The sequence below is a fragment of the Salarias fasciatus genome, chromosome 15 (assembly GCF_902148845.1).
Source record: "Salarias fasciatus chromosome 15, fSalaFa1.1, whole genome shotgun sequence".
Lineage (NCBI taxonomy): Eukaryota > Metazoa > Chordata > Actinopteri > Blenniiformes > Blenniidae > Salarias > Salarias fasciatus.
In genome coordinates this window covers 18,118,549-18,138,034 of record NC_043759.1, presented here as the reverse complement: position 1 = coordinate 18,138,034, position 19,486 = coordinate 18,118,549, and the positions used below count along the sequence as shown (strand labels likewise).

At 46.9% G+C, this 19,486-nt stretch overlaps 1 protein-coding gene across 4 annotated transcripts in view; it reads right to left on the bottom strand.

Moving 5' to 3' along the window:
- Positions 1-854: 854 nt before the first annotated feature.
- LOC115401460 (kinesin-like protein KIF13B) overlaps positions 855-19,486 on the bottom strand; it is a 33,369-nt gene continuing 14,737 nt past the window's right edge. The window contains exons 14-41 of one of the 4 annotated variants that reach the window (XM_030109653.1): positions 18,774-18,908; positions 18,560-18,690; positions 18,401-18,487; positions 18,137-18,312; positions 16,734-16,917; positions 16,499-16,661; positions 16,255-16,401; positions 15,807-15,956; positions 14,884-15,009; positions 14,587-14,757; positions 14,352-14,509; positions 13,300-13,432; positions 13,094-13,225; positions 12,979-13,008; positions 12,779-12,878; positions 12,446-12,572; positions 12,126-12,181; positions 11,920-12,038; positions 11,655-11,831; positions 11,458-11,550; positions 10,636-10,788; positions 9,935-10,012; positions 9,680-9,736; positions 9,289-9,382; positions 8,919-9,001; positions 5,638-5,703; positions 3,248-4,742; positions 855-3,170 (exon numbers count right to left, since the gene is read on the bottom strand). In XM_030109653.1, coding sequence (XP_029965513.1) covers positions 2,920-3,170; positions 3,248-4,742; positions 5,638-5,703; positions 8,919-9,001; positions 9,289-9,382; positions 9,680-9,736; positions 9,935-10,012; positions 10,636-10,788; positions 11,458-11,550; positions 11,655-11,831; positions 11,920-12,038; positions 12,126-12,181; positions 12,446-12,572; positions 12,779-12,878; positions 12,979-13,008; positions 13,094-13,225; positions 13,300-13,432; positions 14,352-14,509; positions 14,587-14,757; positions 14,884-15,009; positions 15,807-15,956; positions 16,255-16,401; positions 16,499-16,661; positions 16,734-16,917; positions 18,137-18,312; positions 18,401-18,487; positions 18,560-18,690; positions 18,774-18,908 — 4,872 coding nt within the window. In that variant the 3' untranslated portion in view covers positions 855-2,919. Of the gene's footprint in view, positions 3,171-3,247; positions 4,743-5,637; positions 5,704-8,918; positions 9,038-9,288; positions 9,383-9,679; positions 9,737-9,934; positions 10,013-10,635; positions 10,789-11,457; positions 11,551-11,654; positions 11,832-11,919; positions 12,039-12,125; positions 12,182-12,445; positions 12,573-12,778; positions 12,879-12,978; positions 13,009-13,093; positions 13,226-13,299; positions 13,433-14,351; positions 14,510-14,586; positions 14,758-14,883; positions 15,010-15,806; positions 15,957-16,254; positions 16,402-16,498; positions 16,662-16,733; positions 16,918-18,136; positions 18,313-18,400; positions 18,488-18,559; positions 18,691-18,773; positions 18,909-19,486 lie in introns of all 4 variants that reach the window. The other 3 variants (XM_030109656.1, XM_030109654.1, XM_030109655.1) reach the window with 3 other exon arrangements.

Genomic DNA, 19,486 nt, shown 5'->3' with positions numbered 1-19,486 from the left:
GATCACGGTGTGAAAGACGTCGTCATCTTTGGTAAATTGTTGGAGTTTTTACAGAAGTTGACAGGAGGAAATCGCCGTTGAATTTGAGTGCATTACGGATAACTCCAACCAAAAAACCTCCGCCCTCGTCACCCAAATATATCATAACCTTCCAAAGTATGACAACGGATCGTTCGATCATATTCTGAAGATGTTCGTGTTTGTGCCTTGAGATTCTTTCCTGACAACAGTGCTCTTTCTCTTGCCCCGAATTTACGTGACAAGTGGGGTTTTTCCTCCGATTGAACAAGCCTGTTGAAGCACAGTTCAATCCTGTTATAAATCGGCGACCCTTTCCCGTCGGGCCGGGTTTTTTTTTTTCCCTCTGGAGTCGGGCGTGACGTTGTGGCGGTTTCGGGGAAAGAAGAGTGCGTTGAGAGATTTCACTTCTCTCTCACTCTCACACTTTGAAACTGCCTTCCAGTGTTTAACGTCCATGAGGTGGAAGAACGAACCCTCAGGTGCTCTTTTCTTCTTCTCTAACCTGACGCAGACCCCCCCCACCCCACCCCACCACCACCCCGACCTCCCCGCAGTGAAACCCCGTTCACCTCATCCCAGTATATCTCAGATAAAGAGGACTGAATGCTGTCGTATCAATCGCAAATCTAGTTCTGTTTCAAAATTTACTGTATTGCCCATTTCAGAATTTAGTGCCTTTTTTGGACAGTAGACTGTTCTGTAATTAAGATGTAGTATATATACATTTTTTTGTACAGTTTCTTTGTTCATTTTTTTAACTTGTGTTTATTTTAGTATGATATATATAAAATGTACAAGAGAATAAAGCTATATCAATGACACTCCTCCTCGGGTCATATTTAACCTTTATTAAAACATCCTCCATATGAACTCTTCACGGTTCAATAAATAATCATCACATTTACACCCAAAACATTTTTTTTTTTTTTTTTTTTACATATTTAGAATTCAACAAAATCCCTTTAAAAATCACCAAGCAACCAGAAATTAAAAATAAAAAAAGTGGATTATTTTTCATTGGCTTCATTATGTGAAATTTTTTTCCCAATAAATGCAAAATGAGATTCACAAACACATTAAATACAAAGTACACTTATGAAAACTTTCACATGGCACTGACTGAAATATTTAGAAATGGAGTTCAGCTTACTATTTCTTAAAATAATACAATGAAAATATGTTGCAAAGTGTAAAAATGACCTAGATTATATAATTCACGGGTTATAGCTCTAAAAAAAGTTTTGCTTATTTTCCGAAATGTATTTCGATTCTAGAAGAATCCCACGAAAGCAGCACATTTTCATGTAATCTAGTAATAAATTGTAACTAAATATATATGAAAAAATCAAATATGAAGATCTGTTCATTTCTTTTTCCATGATTGAACTTAAAATGTGCTATTGGTTAAAAAAGTGGCATAAATGACTCTTTGCAGTGAAGAACATCTGAAAATGGACAGCAGTTTTTATGTGCACAGTGTATTTAAATATAAAAATACACAGAAAATAAAGTCAAACAGTAGAAATTCTGCCCTACATTAAATATTAATGTTGGTTTTGAAGCTTGAAGGAAAAACCTGAGTGAGAAAGTCTGATCTCACTTTAGTGACGATTCTACTGTGATCAACTGAAAACGACAAGCTGGGGAAGGTTTGAATCAATTTTATGTTCTCAAGTGACGATCAAGCTTTTTTTGTATGTTGACATCAGTTAAAAGAAAACGAGCTGGAGTGCAATAAGTTTGATTACAGATAGATTTTTAAAAAAATAATTCATTCATACGTAATTCCCACGATTTATTTGTGAAACTGCGTTAATTTCTTTGAAATATAGATCAACTTTGCAAATGATCCGTATCAAGTTAAACAAAAAAGTGGCTCAGCCTGAGACCAATCTTCAGTGCTTCTGCATGTTGACCACTCCAGAACGTTTGTATCGGCTCGCCAAAAAGTGGAAACAAACGAGTTTGCAAATCAAAAGCTTTAATTTGAGGATCAAAAACAAAGTTTTTTTTTTAAATATCCGAAAGAAAGGCTTTAAAAATGTGGAGGAAAGGAGAGTGGTTCACAAGTCAGAGACACAAAAACCTTTGAAGGAACTTCTGTAGTTGCACAGTGAGGAGGTTCTGGCTCACAGACATTGTGCCAATACTTATTTTTCTAAGCTTTCAACGGAACCACACACAAAAACCACATATACAGCTAAAAATAATGACTCCACACTTGTTTTAGACCACATCCCCTTTTAAAATCCATATTCGTTGCACATAAAAAGTTGCACTGTATTTGTTGGGCACATTTTTAAAAATGAGGCTGTTTTTTTTTTTCCAGCCTGGCAGCAGAAAACTACTTTAAAAGAGTGCAAAGTGAGTCAGACAGTAGAAATGCATAGTCAAGAGGCCGATTAACAGTTCCTGAATTGTTTACAGCCCAAAGAGAAAATTAAATTTGGTTAAATTACCATTAAAGGCACCGTCACTGTTAAGGCACGTGAATTAAACAGCAGCTTTTTCCCCCCTATAGAAGCTGAGTCGGGTGTCCTGATGCAGCGTTTCTCATACAGTAGAAGTAAAATGCTTTTCCAGTGTCGTCAAGTCGTTCCATTTTGAACTCCTGGTGTTAAAGACGAGCCTGTGCTGATTGTGAGGCAGTGTTTCTATTGGCTGGAATAAATATGAAGAAAAAAAGAGAATCCTGCCTGAAACATTCACATTTCCTGCAGTTTCAGGAACTCCATCTTTCCACAGGTCTCATAAGATTCCTCCCGCGACCCCTCCGACGTCCAGTCGAGTTTCAGACGTAGAAATCTGTCTCAGATCTGCTGCTGTCCAGCGGCTGTCCGAGCCCTCAGCCTGTGATCGCCTCGCGGCGGGAGCGCGGCCGTCGGTCCTCCGGATTCCTCAGGTGTTCCAGGACTTGCGGTTTTCTCCTCGGCTGCGTCCGGCCGGCGGTCCGCCGCCCTCGCCTTTGGCCAGAGCGGTGAGGGCAGCCAGGTTCGGGCTGGACCCCGACAGGTTGGCACTCCGGCGCTTCTGCTGATGGCGGCGGCGTTTGGTTCCGCCGCGAGTTATCCGGTCGGGTCTCACCAGCACGCCGTAACCGGGGTTACAGTGGAAGTAGTGCTTCCCGCCCACTGAGCCGTCATTCTTGCCTGAAGAGAGAAGAGAAGTAGCTGAACATCTTACCTGGCAGTACAACGTGTTTCTCAAGTTTAGATGGTCCACCTACCTGCCGGGACCTCCAGTTCCACTCCGACCCACGTCCCCTTTGCGAAGTCTGTGGGTCCCACGTATCGCACTGTCCCGCTCTTATTGGTGCCCACAGTGACAAACTCTCCCTCCTTCAACCAATCAGGAAGTACGGCGCAAGCGGCTGCTTCTCCTTCCTCAGAATCCGAGATGATTTCTAACGTTTCCATGGGGACGGACAGATTCAGGCCAGCTCCGAGGCTGCGGGCCCGCTCCACCGGAGGCGCCCCCTCCTCTTCATCCACAATCTGCTGGAAGGACCTGAGGTCTGAAGATTTGACTTTCTGGATCTTGAAGGGGTTTGCCCCAGAGGAGGCAGGTTGGGAAGGAGGGGCCGGATCTGTGGCAGATTCAGCAGGGGCATCAGGAGGAGACTCCCTGGACCCTGAGGTGGAGGTCTGGGTGGGTGTGCTGTCCTCAGATGAAACCTGACTATCTGGCTCTCCAGGTGGTTCTGAAGTGGGACTGGAGGCTGGGACCAGTCTGGAATCAGCTGTTGATTGGTCCTTGGATACTTGACCTTCAGAGTTCTCGCTTGCTCCTGAAGAAGCAGTCGACGCTTCTGCTGAAGGTGGGATCAGGCTCGTCTCAACTTCTCCAGTACCATTGAGAGTTGACTGTGTCTTGGATGACAATTGACCTTCGGGCTCCTCAGATGGTTCAGCTGAAGCTTGCTCAAGTTCTTTAGTGCCATCAACAAGGTTTCCTGCCGGTTCTGGAGTACTTTCAGAAGTTATCAAGTCTGCTTCGAGCTGCTGCGGGACAGCAGAGTGACTCTGGACGTCTTTGGTGGACGGTTGTGTTTCCTGGTGAGTGGACTGATTAGATTCTGTCTCATCTGTGTCAATCACCTCATGACCTTCTGTTGAAGGACACTCGGGTTCGGACTGGTGTGTTTGTGGTACGTCTTTGTCTTCTGTTGGACGTTCTTCTACTGCTCCCTGATTGTTGAATTGTTCTGATCCAGTCTGTTCAGTCGTGGAGTCATTTGGTTTGGCTGTCCCTGAGAGTTCTACATCCACAGTTTTCTGTGGTTCTTCTTTTCCTACCTGGACCGAGGGAGACTCATTTGGTTCCTGTTGACTTGCATCGTTCGGGATTGGGTCAACCTTTTCGGGTGATGAGTTCTGAGGCTCTGATGTGGCAGGAAGAAGACCTTTAGGACCGTTGTTGGACTGAATGGAGACAGGGAGGGCCGGGGTTTCCTGCGTCGCCTCATGTTTCTCCTCGTCTTCATCTGGAACAGCCTCGAAAGCATCGGTTCTGCCGCTGCACGAGGGAGGAAGGTCCCAGCTCAGAGTGTAGACGTCGGACAGCGTCGCCGTGGAGATGCTGGTGGACATGTATCCGCTGGAGGCCTCGCTCATCGGGCTGGGGGTGGGGTCTTCCATCTCCGGGATGATGGGAGGTGGGACGGGAACAGATTTGGGTATTTCTGTTTGGATGGTAGTCGGAATGATTTCCTCAATGGGAATCTGATGGAAAATCATGACAATGACAAAGTTAGCAGTTTCTAGGACTGGAGTTACACTACTGTAGAATCAAGCTTCTTTTTTCCTCTAACAATCAATTAACAGTGATTAAACCTTTCAGCTTCATAGATTAAGTTGTAGATTGTGGAAACATCAGTCATAGCAGTGAGCCGCAATCGTGCAAACAAGGCCAAGAAAACTTGGCTTTTTAGTTGCATACATTTGCTTATATCCATCTAAAAGTGTGTGTAGGTTTTGGGATGCGTTTAAAAACAACTGTGTGAGCTCAACTGAAGAGTGAAAGCACCACAAGCCAAACACAGCCCGAATCCTCACAGCTTGATGTGTTTGATGTGGATAACCATGGAAATCCTGCTGCAGTTTGACCCCGTCAAACATTTTATTGGTTTATTTAAATCTTCTGGTCTGATGTTGAAAAGTGAACCAGACCCGAATGGTCCAGATCAAAGCTGAAAGAAGTGAAAGGTTTGCAGAGAAACACAGATAAATGAGCCCTCAAGTGTCCAGGGTACATTTGATTCATGTATCTGAAAGCATTTTTTGTTGCTTGTCTTTAAAAATCTAAATTAATTTCTAAGGAGTTCTTAAGACATTTTAAGGTGTTTAAACCGTATCGATCTTTAACGTCTGATCTCAGTGTGAAGCCATCCAACTGCTTTTGTTTCCACTCCCCACAATAACTCAAGAGAGAAGAGAGCGAGTGACAGTGAAGATACTGGAATGGAAGGTTTCCATCATTTGAAAAGCAGTTCTAACTCAGAAAATGATCCAAGATGACGAAAAAGCTTTGATGGATCACCGAAGACGCGTCAGACTGGTTCAGGTCTTTCACTCATGTCCTGATAAACGGACCTGGAGTTGCCTTCGGGGGACTCACCAGCTGCTGGCGCCGGCTCATGCCCTCCTCCACGCTGGCCGACTGCACCACGATGCGCGGCACATCCTGAGAAAGACGCAATGAAGCTGGGTGAAAAGCCGTCTTTAGGCGACCATCCTTTTTCAAATACTTAGAAATTTATTTATTTCTGTGTATTACGACTTCCTTCAGAGTGGAATATCATCAGTTTAAGCACATTAATGCGGCGAGAAGGGAATCAAACATTTCATTCATTGAGCTAATCAGCAGTGGAGATGTTGACACGAGATGCAGAAAGTGCAATAAAAATATTTGTTCATCAGATCGCACAGACAGATAATCACCATAAACGGGTAAAACAATCAGGATAATTGCACCTTAATTATAATTGCACCCAAAATCATTTATCCCTATTCAGTATTCAAGTTGGCTCTTTAGAGCTCAATATGATGCATCAGCTGATTAACTGTTCGCTCATTTGCTTCTTGGCAGTTTCTTTGCTCGTGAAGAGGATCTGTGAAGAAACGTCTCGAGACGTTCAAGCCACGTCTAATAAACTGGGACAATTGCTCCGTAGATGCAGGCGTGGGATTTTAATCAGGGTGATTGTTTTTCTCAAGCGTGTTTGATTTGAGTCTTTTTTTCCTTCTTCTTCTTCTTGAAACCTACGTGGGCGGCAGGTGGAAGGTGAGAAAGCAAGTCGAACACGTCGATCCTGCCGCGCTGCGGGTCGGTACAGACGACCTGCAGGCCAACACAAGGCTTCATTTCAGAAATCTGGATTCACTCCGACCGATGACGTAGATCCGAGCGTTTTTTGGTGATTTATGCTTTGTTTTATCCGTAGAAGCAGGTAAGTCTTCAAAAATAAGCTGCAACTGTAGAAACACAATGATGTTCCATAATAAAATAAGAGACTGGCCGCTCTATGGCGCCCTCTCGTGGTGGGTCAACTACACATTTAAAAAAAAAAAAAAACACTGAATCTCCATGGTGGCATTTCTTACTTTTCATAAAAGCAAATTATTAAACATTCAGAGGCACTGTATGTTGTGAGACAGAGTTGAGGCAGTAAAGGCAATGTGGCTGCTGAGAGTAACTGACTGAGACACGAAGAAGAAACCAACTCGTCCTGCACACAGTCACACAACTCCGCTGTCCGATTCCCGTAGCGAGTACCGTTAGCTCTGCCCTCCAAACCCGATGTTTTCAGAACAAATCGGCCTCCGTTTTAATGAAGCCTCTTCACCAATCAGCTCAGCGCCGCCCCCCAGTGGTGGTGCAGCATCACGTCCAGAAGCGAAGGGCTCACGGATGAAAACATGGTTTGAAACGACTGCATTCCTCTTCAGTTCTCCCGTGGCTGCAGAGTGAGCCGGATTAGGACACATTTGCTTTGAGGCGTGGAGACACAACATGAGTCCGATTTAGCAGATTTGCATTATTAACAGGTGTTGTGATCACTTATCAAATTAGACCCTGATGGTTAGCCGTGTTTACAGCCCTCCGGGCTTTTGTTTTTGTGTTGACCCTTGTAAGCACAGAGGTGGAAAAAGCGATAATTAGGCCGATCGCCTGGAACAATGCGCCGAGGGGCCCGCCGGGTTTCCACTCCAACGAAAACACCGGCGACGCGCGAGTCCTCTGATTAGCTTCCCTCGGCTCGGAGCGCTAATCAGCCCGATCACGAGCTGCCGCAGGGGGAAGAGAGACGAGCCTCCACGCGTGATTGGAGATCAGTGGGAGGACGTGGAGGAGGCGGAGGAGCGGGGGCTTCACCTGCTCTGCAGTGCGCTCCCGCCTCTGCGGGGGCCGTTAGCGCCGGGGCGACGGCAAACATTAACACTGTCTGTCAGCCAGCAGACCCCACCTCGTCCACACTGGGACAAACTCCAGAACAGAAAGTTTCTCCTGCGGGGAGGAACGAGTCGGTTCACACCAGAACACTGGAAACGCTGAGGTTCTCACACCGGCCTGCAAGTGGCGCCGTGGCACAGAAATACAGCAAAAACAGAGAAAACGTGCCGGCTGCCTATGGACATAGGTTGAGGGAAATGGAAAATGTTGAGATTTTTCAAAATTAGGTTTCTCTGAAGTCCATACGTTAAAATAAACCTAAACCTGTCTACACAAAGGAACATGTAACATTAATGTAGTGCTACCTTTACACTGTGGGTGGCAGCAGTGAGTCAGTTCAGCACTGGGAGCTAATTAGCCCTTTACAGTATTATGTGAATCAACTGATTTCCTCCGAAGCTTGAAATAAATCCAGTCTGACTCATTTAATGAAAAGTTCATTCATAAAAATAATCCACTCGTTTCCTTGGCGGGATGTGTTCGTGTGGTGTTAGCATTTAGCACTAGCATACTGATTGCTTGTTCAACAATAACTTTGGTGATTAAGACTGTTTAGATTGTAACATTATGAAGATTTTATTTTTATTTCAGCCTGAAAGTACAGCTACTATTGGTTAAAGGATTTTTTTCTATAGTCATTTAATTATATTTCTGAAAAAATGTGATTCTCCAATTCATGAGAAAATATTAAGTTTCCTAACCATTTCATTCATACATAATTACGTACGCAAACACATGAGTTAATTTTTCACATACACATAACTTTCAAACCTCAGATTTCTACCTGACATATGGTCCAGGGGCCAAATTTTGGCCCCTGGACCATATGTTTAATACCCTGTTTCAATAATTGCTATCTTTAAAAAAGAAACTTGAGTTTTCTTTTTGTTTTTCTACACTAGCCACTGTGCCTGTGAATCCATTCTGGTCGGGGATTCACTACAATTATTGTTTTGTTCAGCTCTGAAGAACTGTGGCATATCTAAGTCTGTTACCTGCCAGCTCTAAATGTTTTTGATTATTTGAAAATTAATAAACATATTTTGATTAAAAAAAATTAGGAATAAAGTAAATTCCTGCTTTCGATGCCCACATCCTACTTTATTTTGCACACATTTTCAGTTTTTCATGCTGTTTCTTTCTGTTGAAGCTTAAAACCAGCAGGAATGACACAAAGGTGCCTTTTTTTTTTCCTCTTCCTTGTTTATTTACTTGTGGAAAGCAGCCATCTGAGGGCACTGAGGCATTTATACTCTTTATCTCTCTATTATTTGTGTTTCCATCTCCATAAGCCCTGTTCCCATGGTAACAGGGGAGAAGTGGCGCAGGCTGCTGATGAGCGGAGGGGGATATTTAGATTGAGGGCGCAGTGATGCACAGAAACTTTAAAAAGCCGCGATAAGACGGGCACCGAGCGGAGAACAGGAGCTTAAAGCGGAGCGTACCTGCTGATGGACAGCTGTCTGCTCCCGAACGTCCTCCCGCCCACCGGGAAGCAGGGACTTCAGCAGCCGCGGGACGGCCTTCACTGAGGGGAGATAAGACCACGCAAAGCCTGAATGCGCTGATGGAGGGGGGGAGGAGGAGGAGGAGGAGCAGGAGGAGGAAGAGGGAGAAAACAAGTAGGAGCAGGCGGGGGGAACAGATAAGGCTTTTAAGAAGGAAACTCAGAAGTGTACTGGAAAAGAGAGGAAACAAGTGATGAGAGGTTCAGGGCTACTGAAGGGACGGAGAGAGTCGAGGCCGCAGGTGACGGACGTGAAGGAGGAGGAGACTCCTGGAGGCATCAGGGGATAGAGGGAGGTCGCTCTTCACCTGTTTCTGGGCCCAGGTTCTGAGAGAAGGATCCGGGCAGGGTGCGTCTGGACGGGGGAGGAGCTGCAGAGAGGTCCTGCTGGCTCTCCCAGCCCTGGACAGACACACACACACACACACACACAAAGAGAGAAGTTCTCTTCTATGCTCAATTAGTTCCTTCCTCTTTTTTCTCCTTGAAACTATCGAAAAACTATTGTTTTTGTTCTCTGAACAGTAAAATCCACATCTTCCATTCTGCGTCGTACATGTTTCGCCTCAGATAACTGATACACAATAACTTGTAATTTTGCAGATTTTAACCTCAAAACAAGAACAGTTAAGTTACTCATTGTTGTGAAGCAGCAGGTTTGACATGGAAAAAGAAGATTAGCGGCTGGAAGTGTCTCACCTTGAAGTCATTGAGTTTGTGAGTGGAGGAGTACAGATCCAGACTGCTGGCTGACAGCTGGTTAAAACAGTTAGAGGGTTGGGTAGTTAGGTGTTAGTCAGACGGGTTAATAAAAGAGGTCACATCAGGATGCCCGACAAACACGACATGAAGATCAGTTAGTTTCTATTGTGGTTAGCAGAAATGTAAGTATCAGTTCACTAAAGCTAACCAGTCCCAGTCCCAAAGCCGAACAGAAGAGCTGGACCTTCTTACCAGGTTGACGTTGGGAGAGCTCAGGCAGCGTCTGTTAGCTTTCCCTCTGACTGCCAGCTGTTCCCTCACAGCAACCTCCTACACACACACACACACACACACACACACACACAGAAGCACACACGCACAGTAAAAACAGTGTGATTTGTGCGTCTCTGTTTTGATGCTCTGTGGATTACTGATTAATTAGCTCAATCCGTTTCTTCTCCTGGCAGGATGGAGAGAGACATGTTCCCATTTAGGTTCTGGATGACAGCTTCCAAAATTACACAAAGGCAGAAGAAGGCGATGAGGATTTAATTATGCCCGCGCTTCAATGGAAACATCACTCAGAGGGGCCGCGGTTAAACGTGTGACTGCTCGACGAGATGACAAACGCCTCGTGTGTTCTTTGTGCTTTTCCAACTCCTCCCCACCACTGAGGACTGGATTTGTGGTAACTGTAACTATAAGTGTGAAAATAACAGTTGAAGACGTTTGGCGCTTTTCCACTTGTGGTGTCTAATCCTGGTCCTGGAGGGATTTTTGTGATTGTTCCTTTTTTTTTTTTTTTTAAGTAGCATGATAGCAGTAATAACAGTTTAAGAAACGGCAATTGAAATGTCAAATTCTAAGATGAACAGGTTTTTTTTTTTTTAGAAAACTCTGTGTTTTATGGTGAGATTGTGCAGACTGGGGTGAAATGAGGTCGGGGAGCCGACCTGTCTGAGCCGGTCCAGAGTGAGGATGTTCTCCACGGCCAGGACGCTGCGCAGGTACTTCTCTATGGCCGCCTCGCTGTCGGCCGACTGCTCGTCCTCCGCGCTGGCGGCCAGCCTGGCCAGCATCTCCCGGTCCTCTGGACCGTGGATGTCCTGAGACCAGAGCAGACGTTTCACACAGTGACCCCCCTCAACACGCACACGTCCTCGATGCCGCTGCCCTCCCCTGTGTCGCCCCGCTCACCGGGTCTGTTAATACAAAGCTGAAGTGGTGTTGAAGCCTGCGGTTCAGGCACAGAAAGACTGCAGATTAAATCTATGAGCTGCACTGCAGCAGAAATGTAATTATAGCACAATAAATAGCAGTCACACAGATAATCAGACCAGCAGACTGCTTCTCTCATATTCACTTACATTACAGAGGAGAACCAGAAAATGGGTGTGGGGCGCTGGAGACGCCGGATTGTGGTTATTTTGGAATCAAAGCTGCTATTACTGATTTAAAAATGTCTGCAATTCACTTATCAGTGAAAATATGCAAAGAAATATAAGAATTTAACTGGAAACCATGTTATCATGTCATGCACTGCTTTTTAATGAAAATTTTGAAAAAAATTCTTCTGTTTAAAATCATTTATTCACTAAAATATAATAAATTAACAGGTTTACAGTGTGAATGATCAAGTTTTCCTGTAACTCACAGTTTGTTGAATACACAGTGTTTGTGGCGAGTTGAAAGCAAATGATTTTCTCAGATTCCTACGTATGTTGATCACAAACTAAAGCGCTATCGCAGTGCAGAGCTCAGCGTGCGGTACTCACCCCGGGGATGTTGGAAACCACCTCGAAGGTGACGCCACAGCCGGGGATGGTGCTGCGCTGAGACATCCTCTTCAGGAGGCTCTGGGCGAAACCCTGCAGACCCGAGATGTCAGTTCGGATCGAACCGAAATGAAAAAGGAGATTCCAAAACCGCACAAGCGTGTAGCGGTTACCCATCATGCCTCGGGGCCACCCACCTGCCTCCCGGTGACGTTGACGCAGATGCGTTTCCGGACCACCAGCTGCATGTGCGCCGGGTGGCTGAGCTGCACGGCGGCGCGCACCGTCAGGTACACCCTCTGGTCCGCGGAGGCGGCCCGGCTCAGATGGGGACACTGGTGGACCGTGGAGTCCCAGGACGCCTCGGCCTTCACCTGGACCGCAAGGAGCAGACGCTCACGGCTGAACCGGTTATTTCCTAATCCGCTAGAACCGGATGGGCTCCGCGTTGCGGCCCCTCACCTCTGAGTCGTAGTGCTTCAGGATGTGCAGATCGAAGAATTCGTCCTCGTCCTCCCCGGCCAGCAGCGCGTCCAGACCCCCGGCCAGGGGGGCCGAGAGACTGGACTGGAAGTCATCGGCTGGAGGGAGAACAAACAGAGGAGGGAGGGGGTTAAAGGAATGTGGAGTCTTTGCCAAATTTTTGACTACAAAAGTGAACAACATACCGCTGAGATCCAGGAAGAGGACGGGAATGTGTGTCTCCATTCCGGGGACGGGAACCCTGCAGAGAGACGCCGGTTAAACACAGAGAGCCGAACGGCAGCGGAGCAACCGCACAGTGACGGAGACGACGATTCACCAGATTCAGGAGGATTTTCTGCTGTGGACAAACATTTCTAACCAGACAGGAACAGAAATACATTTAATCCTGAATGTAACGCTCATGCGAAAATCCCATCTGAAGTAAACAGGTGAATCCGGACTCTGAGTCCAGTGTTACATAACCAACACACACACACACACACACACACACACACACACACACCTCTCCACTGGAGCTCCTGGGATGCCGCTTCCCGCTGACGGCACCAGAACAGCGTTCCGTTCCTCTGTGAGGGTGAGACGACACTCCAGCAGCTGGGACTCTCTCTCCAGGTCGTCCTCTGACTTGTCTACAAACACACACACACACCACACACACCTTTGACATCAGGGCCTGAAACTCACACTAACATAACTCTATAGGACGGAAATGTAAATCAGGTCACGGAGGAGCTTTCAAAGTGAAGCCGCAGCTCATTTTCATCTTTATCGTCTCCGTTTGAAGCTTCTACAGGGAGATGAAAACATCTCTCTTTCTATTTGTGGGCCTGTGTACCTATTTTGGAGACGATCTTCTGCAGCTGCTGGTCCAGATACTCCTGCCTCTGAGTGAGAGTGACCAACCACTGCTCCCTCATCCTCTCCAGGTCCACCTCCTGCACACACACACACACACACACACACAGAAAAAAACTAATAAATATCATTTCTGCTACCAGCAAACCTTCATGCTGCGTTCACCGGTGATCTGCTCACCTGATAGCTGTCCATTTCTTCATCTCCACTCTGAAATGTCATTTTAAAAAGAAATGGTTACAAAGCTAAAATCTCAGAGAGACATGAATCTGCTTTTTTTTTTCCTCCTCCTCACCTTCTGCGAGGGACGCATCTGCTGCACCTTCACGTCTCCGATGGACACAGACAGGATGGAAGCTGCGATGAGCGGCATGGTGCCCGAATCCGGCACGGGGCGGATCTCCACCTGGACCCGGTGGGACTGACCCTGGAGGAGAGGAACCCCGTCAGAGGAGACCCGGAGCCGGGACGTGATGGCGGCGTGCGGATGTCTGGTCTCACCTGTCGGAGCTGGAAGATCCCCCCCGTGCGGACGTCTTTGGCGGGAAGGACCTCCACGGGCGTGAAGTCCCCGGCCTCGTTCAGCTCCATCAGCTGCACCCACATCTCCAGCTGCCGGGTCACCTCGCTCCACCTGCAGGAGAGATTCCTCCATGACTTATTCCAATAATCAGCAGTGTTGTAAGGGTGTTATTAAAAAGCTGTGGTTGTGAGAGGTTTTACCTATAACCATAAAATCCACTGCAAAGTATTCATATTTTAAGTAAAAATCTAGCAGTTAACAGGTGAACCACGACTTCGTAATACCACACTGCACCAGCAGGTGGTGCAGTGAGTCACTCTTCTTCTGTTCTGAAATAGAAACTGCAGCAGATTCAGATGCTACAAACAAGAAAAACCAAGAGCAGAAAAAGCTGAGCTTATCTGATCATTTTAGGAGAGATAAATGAAAGAAGGAAACTTCTACGTTTGACCTGTATATCACAACAAATATTTAACGTTTTATCTTCACAGTCGATACTTTCTATATCAGCTGGTTTGACTTCCTGTTTCACTGACTTCTCTTAAAAAGATGTAGGAGAGATTATAACACTGCCACTGCAGCTGAGGAAGACAAGCTCTTTTACTCTTGACAGATTCAGCTGGTTTGGTTTCAGCTGCACAGAAAATCTCTGTTAGTAGAATCATATTTTTCAAAATCACAACGTCTCTAAAACGTCTAAATTTTCATCTTTTATAATATTGCTGAATATATTCTTCAGTATTTGACCTTGCTTTCACATCAAGCTGCATTTTCATTTTAAAAATATTGTAACACTGTAGTTTGTCACACCCATACAAGTATTTCTAAATGTACTCTGGAGATTAAATGTGGACAGTATCAGCAGACAGACTAGATATGAGATGTTTCTGTCTGTCAGACAGTTAAAATTCGAACAGATCTGGGCTGCTGCCGTCACCATCTGCCCACTCTTTGATCTCCTTGTGTGTGAATGCGTGCTGTTTTTAAAGCGAGCTTGGAGTCTGGAGTGTGTGTGTGTGTGTTGCTGGACCTCTCTCTGAGGGATCTGGTCTTGGCCTGGATCACTCCCAGGTCCCACAGTGCCAGGTTCCTGCGGTGGTTGGCCTGCTTGTGTCCGTACACCTCGATGGCCACCGCCCCCTCGGCCAGAAACTCCACGAAGTCCTCGGAGACCGGAACGGACAGCTCCTGGAGACGGGGGGGGGGGGTTGGGTCAGGGTCGGGTTAACGTCTCGTTTGCCGTCCTCTCGCCACGGACGCCTCACCTTGGCGCTGTCGAACACCACCGTGCACTGAGGGTCTTTGGAGGAGGACGAGCCGGCCGGCGTCACCTCCGGGGGGGTGAACACCGGCTCCTCCTGCCCCCAGAAGTGATACTGACAGAAGACGAAGTTGGACAGGTGGCGAGGGAGACCGGTGGCCTGGAGCAGCTTCACCTGTCAGAAGAAAGAGAGCCTTAAAAACGTCAAGGTCACAGCGATCCACTCCAAAGCTGCTTTAGGTGAAACCTTGAACCTGACTTCCCAGAGGGTGTGTTGGAGTAGAGTTTTAATCCTCCTCACCACACAGTGCAGCCTGCGCTCCTGCTGATCTGCGTCTGCGCCGCCGAGCTGATTGTCTCCGGCGCCGCCGTCGTCCTCGGAGCTCTCCGTGCCCCGCCACACCTCCACGTGCAGCCGGCCGGCCACCTGACGCACACACAGCAGCCGGCTCAACCTCGGTGAAAACACATTCTTCACCTTGTTTTTCTGTTTGTTCTCCAGACACTGAAGCCTTTTGTTCGAATCCCTGGACTCAGATCTGCTGATGTCATTATTTAATTTAACTCATTGTTAAGACACTAAACTCGGGAACTAACTGGAGAAACCTTTTCTGAGCCTTCAATGCCTTTAATGTTTTCAGAAAATGTCATGCAGACCAGCTTGAGCTGAAACTGTGAAATCAACACTGATAACTCACAGCCTGTTTACATCTTGCAGACGCGTCAAAGACTCCTTCTTGCTCCATCATGGCCTCCACCCAAATCAGGGTTAGGCAACTCAGATTAAGACAAGAGTGAACTGTCCTTTTTTCTTGCTATACAATTTGTGTAAAATATCTTGAGGACTACGTTTGGCCCGTCCGTCTGGTCGCTGTGGTCTGAAGCGTTCACTGGCTGGTTGTTAATAAGGCTGTATGATACGTCATGAAATCCATGTTGATCATCTGCATATGGAGAAAGACTGAATAAATGTGTTTCACTTCATTATATCAGTGTGGTTTTAGACTTGACAGCAGCAGGGCAGGAGTCAAAAAGACAAACGCATAAAGAATGAAAAAACGAAAAACGTGATCAAAAACAAAATGCAGCTTCCGAATTAAAAAAAAAAAAAAAAAAAAAAGTTTATCGCAAAACTTGGTTAAGATGTTGCATATTTTCATTAGTATGGTGCAGATTTTTCCCTGATATTGTCAGATGTTCCTCTGATAGCATGAGCGCCCCTACCTCCCCCTTCTGGTTGATGATGGGCACTGCGTACTGCAGCTTGACGTCGTAGAAGAGGCAGGCCAGGAAGACGTTGGCCACGCCGATCAGGCTGTGGTTCTCCTGCTCGTCGAAGAACGGGTCGGCCCGTTTGAAGTACGACCGCATCACCTGAACCGGGGCGAGGAAACGGCAAGGTTGAACACTTCTATCACACAAGACACCGTATCTGCTCCTTTCCTAATCCACCTTGTATTGTAATAGTGTAATTAAAATGCTGGATTATGAATGTTTCCCTTTTGTTTGTAATAAAATTCTCTTTTTCTGAATTTAATTCCTCATACATAAACAGCAGGTCACTCTGAAATGTATCTGCTGTGGGTGATTTCATGCATCTGATGTGTAAACGGGGTAATCATGATGGATCCTCCAGCAGGTGTGTTGAGGGGCGGACTCGGGCTGCGCTCACCGGATTATCGTCGTCGTAGTCGCCCCACTCCTGGTAGAGCTCCCTCATGTCCACCAGCCTGTTCTCCATCTTCTCCAGAGCCCAGATCTGCTTCCCTTTTCCTTTCCGGCGCACCTGGATGGCCGGCTCGCTCAGCACCGCGTCGCGCTGTGGAAACGTGGGCCTGGGTGAGGCGATCGTTCGGAACGCTCCGCTTGGATTGTGTTTTCGTCTTTTAAAGCAGCACGTCTTGGCCACACTCTACCTTCCTGTTGGCGTCCAGGTTGGCGGCCGGAATCTGCAGGGTGACTCGGTACTCTGTCCTCTTGTTGAGCGACTCGGCGATGAAGCTGGCCTCGCTGGCCCAGAGCTGGGCCTTCAGGATCTGCTCCCGGAGGCGCAGGAGGCTGCGGGTGATCATGGCCTCTCTGCAGCACAGAGACATCAGTGAGGCGTCCTCCATCTCAGAAGCGGAGGCTGCGGCGGGGAACGTTGGTCACCTGTCCTCGCTCCAGCGCCGCATGGGCTTGTGGGAAACGGCGGCGGAGGCGGGCTTCTCGGGGGTGAGGCGCTGGCGGAGCTGCTGCAGCTCCTGCTCGTACATCAGACGCTGGCGCTCCAGGGCGCAGCGCTTCTCCTCCTCGTACTGCCGCTCCAGGGTCTGCAGCACCGACTGCAGGGGGTCTGCCGGGGTGCGGATCAGCCGATCAGAGCAGATCAACACAGCTTCCCTTCCTCGCAGCCACATATTTACCACGGCGTTTCCGTTCTGGCAGCTCGAGCACGCCGGGCGCTAATCCTCACACATATACTGTAAATATTGAAAGTGTGGACGCACAGCGGGCTCGCTCAGGCTTGAAATGTTTGTGCAATCTGTTTAGAGGAACACGACGGATCGATGTGCTCTTGATGAAGTTACAATCTCAACAATAAAATTCTATCTAAATTTAAAAAATGGGAGCTACTTAACCTGACACGGTTTGCATGTTTTTCCTGGACGTGCATGAAATGATTTTCCCCCAGTTTAGATGTGCATGTAAACTTAATAAGTGTCCCGAATGTCCCCATCCTCACTGATACCACCAACTTCTCCTCAAACCGTTAATAAAAATGCTGCCGGACCTTTTCTGTCCTCACGCTCATGTCCGGTCTGATTCTCCCATAATTCACCCTGTCTGCAGATTTTCCACTCCCTTCTGCCCGGTATTTTTAGATTATGCTGACTGAAATCTAAACACTAATTTGACGATAAGCTCACATGAGGCCGGCTGGGCGATCTCGCTGTGACCGATCTAAATCTGTTTGCTTTTCATTAATAGAATCTTTTTTAAAAAAAAGATAAGATTACTGAGAGTTTGAAAACGGCCTCTTTCAGTCCTCTGAACCCAGAATGGAGCTGATCCCAGGAGTACAAGGTTTGAAATAGATGAAGTAGAAAAATGAAGTACAGGCTAATAAATCCAGATTTACCCGTGAGCCTGTTTACATGCACAATAAACTCAGTTAATTATCCAGTTTCTAACACCAGAATTACTATTGCAGCAACACATCATCAGTAGGGTAAAACGAACCTGTTTCATGTCTAAACTCAGCTCACGTTCCCTAATGGTGGGTGAGCAATTCACAATGATAGGAAGAGCCAACATCGAAGGATCAAACAGCGACGTCGCTATGGCCGCCACAAGCCTCTTACTTTACTTTTACAGTTCCATCACTTTATTCAACAGGCTAGATTATTCATTGAGCCATTATTTTATTGAGACACTTTAATATTTCTGCATTACAGTAATAAATAAAGGAAGTAAGCACATCACGTCAGGAGATACGCCCATTTAAAGCTCGATACAGTTTGTGCAGACGGCAGGATGGAGTCGTTGCTGTGTGAGGGGTTCAGTGAACTCACCGTTGGTGCCCATGCCCTTCATCATCACCTCCTCCTGGGCGAACTCGTAGCCGAAGCTCAGCTCGCTGGACACGTCGCTGGACGCGTCCAGGTCCACCTCCAGCCGGTCGCTGCTCAGGCAGGTCTTCATGGCCGCCCCGCCCTCCTCCTGGGCCATGTGCCTGGGCAGGCTGATCCTGGAGAGGAAGGTGGGGCACACAAAAAAACCAGTGAGCGGAAAATAGAGGAAGTGGCAGGGAGAAGTGTGGCGGGGAGGAACCGAACCTGAAGAAGTGGTTGTTTCCCCACAGGATCCTGTCACCGTGGTGCAGCTGCACCGGGCTGGTCACCGTGGAGCCGTTCACACACGTCCTGCCAGGGCGAAAAACAGCGTGAGAGGGCAGGAGTAATGAAGACACACATAAGAATGGTCTGGGTTCGTACCGGGCGTTGCGGTGAGGCGTGAGCACCACGCCGCTGTTCTCCGTGACGTCGATGACGCAGTGCTCGGCCTGGATGGCCATGCCGCACAGCTGGATGTCCTGAGACTTGGCCGAGCCCACGCGTGTGTGCTCCTGTGTGTGTGTGGGGAGGGAACTGTGCGTGAGCGCCCCTGTCCGCCGTGACGCCGACGGCCCTCTGGCGTGCACGAGGTTACCTTCAGGTAGTAGACCAGCAGCTCGTTGAGCGCCGGGTCGGCGTTCAGGTTGACCAGGAAGCACTTGTCGTCCACCACTCGGATGCCGGATGACTGCAGGGAAATCCCCAAACTCTCCAGCTGCCTCTGACGCTCCTGAGAAACAGAAAACAACAAAAGAACCTCAAATCAGATCATTGTTTTCTGCAGCTTTCTGGAAAACCTAAAAAAATACTGAAGCTGAGAAAAGTGTGAAATGTCTGACGTTTTAACTCTGGACACAACAGTCAAATATATCTCATTCATTTTTCAGATTCCTTCTTTTCAATTCATGTTTTAATCTTTCATTTTAAATAGTTATCAGAGAGAGTTTGTAATCAGCAGAGAGTTCAACATTTCACTTTTTGTAAACACTTTGAATAATTCAGTTACACTGACATAAGATTTTCTCACATTTTCACACCGATAAAAAAGTTAAGACGCTTATGCTGTGGAAAAACGAGATAGAATTTGTGACTTTTGACCAGAGAAGGAATTCTAGTTTAGTAGGAGAGAAAATAAGAGGGTCTGAAGTTCCAACATTAAAATCAAGAGATGACAGATAAAATGATTTTATTCAGATGTTTCACTGCTTCAAATGTTATTATTGACGAAATTTTCTCTCTTGTTGCATTCAATTGTGAAAAAACACCAGGCCATAGTTTATAATCAGGATGTATATCCATTTCATCTCT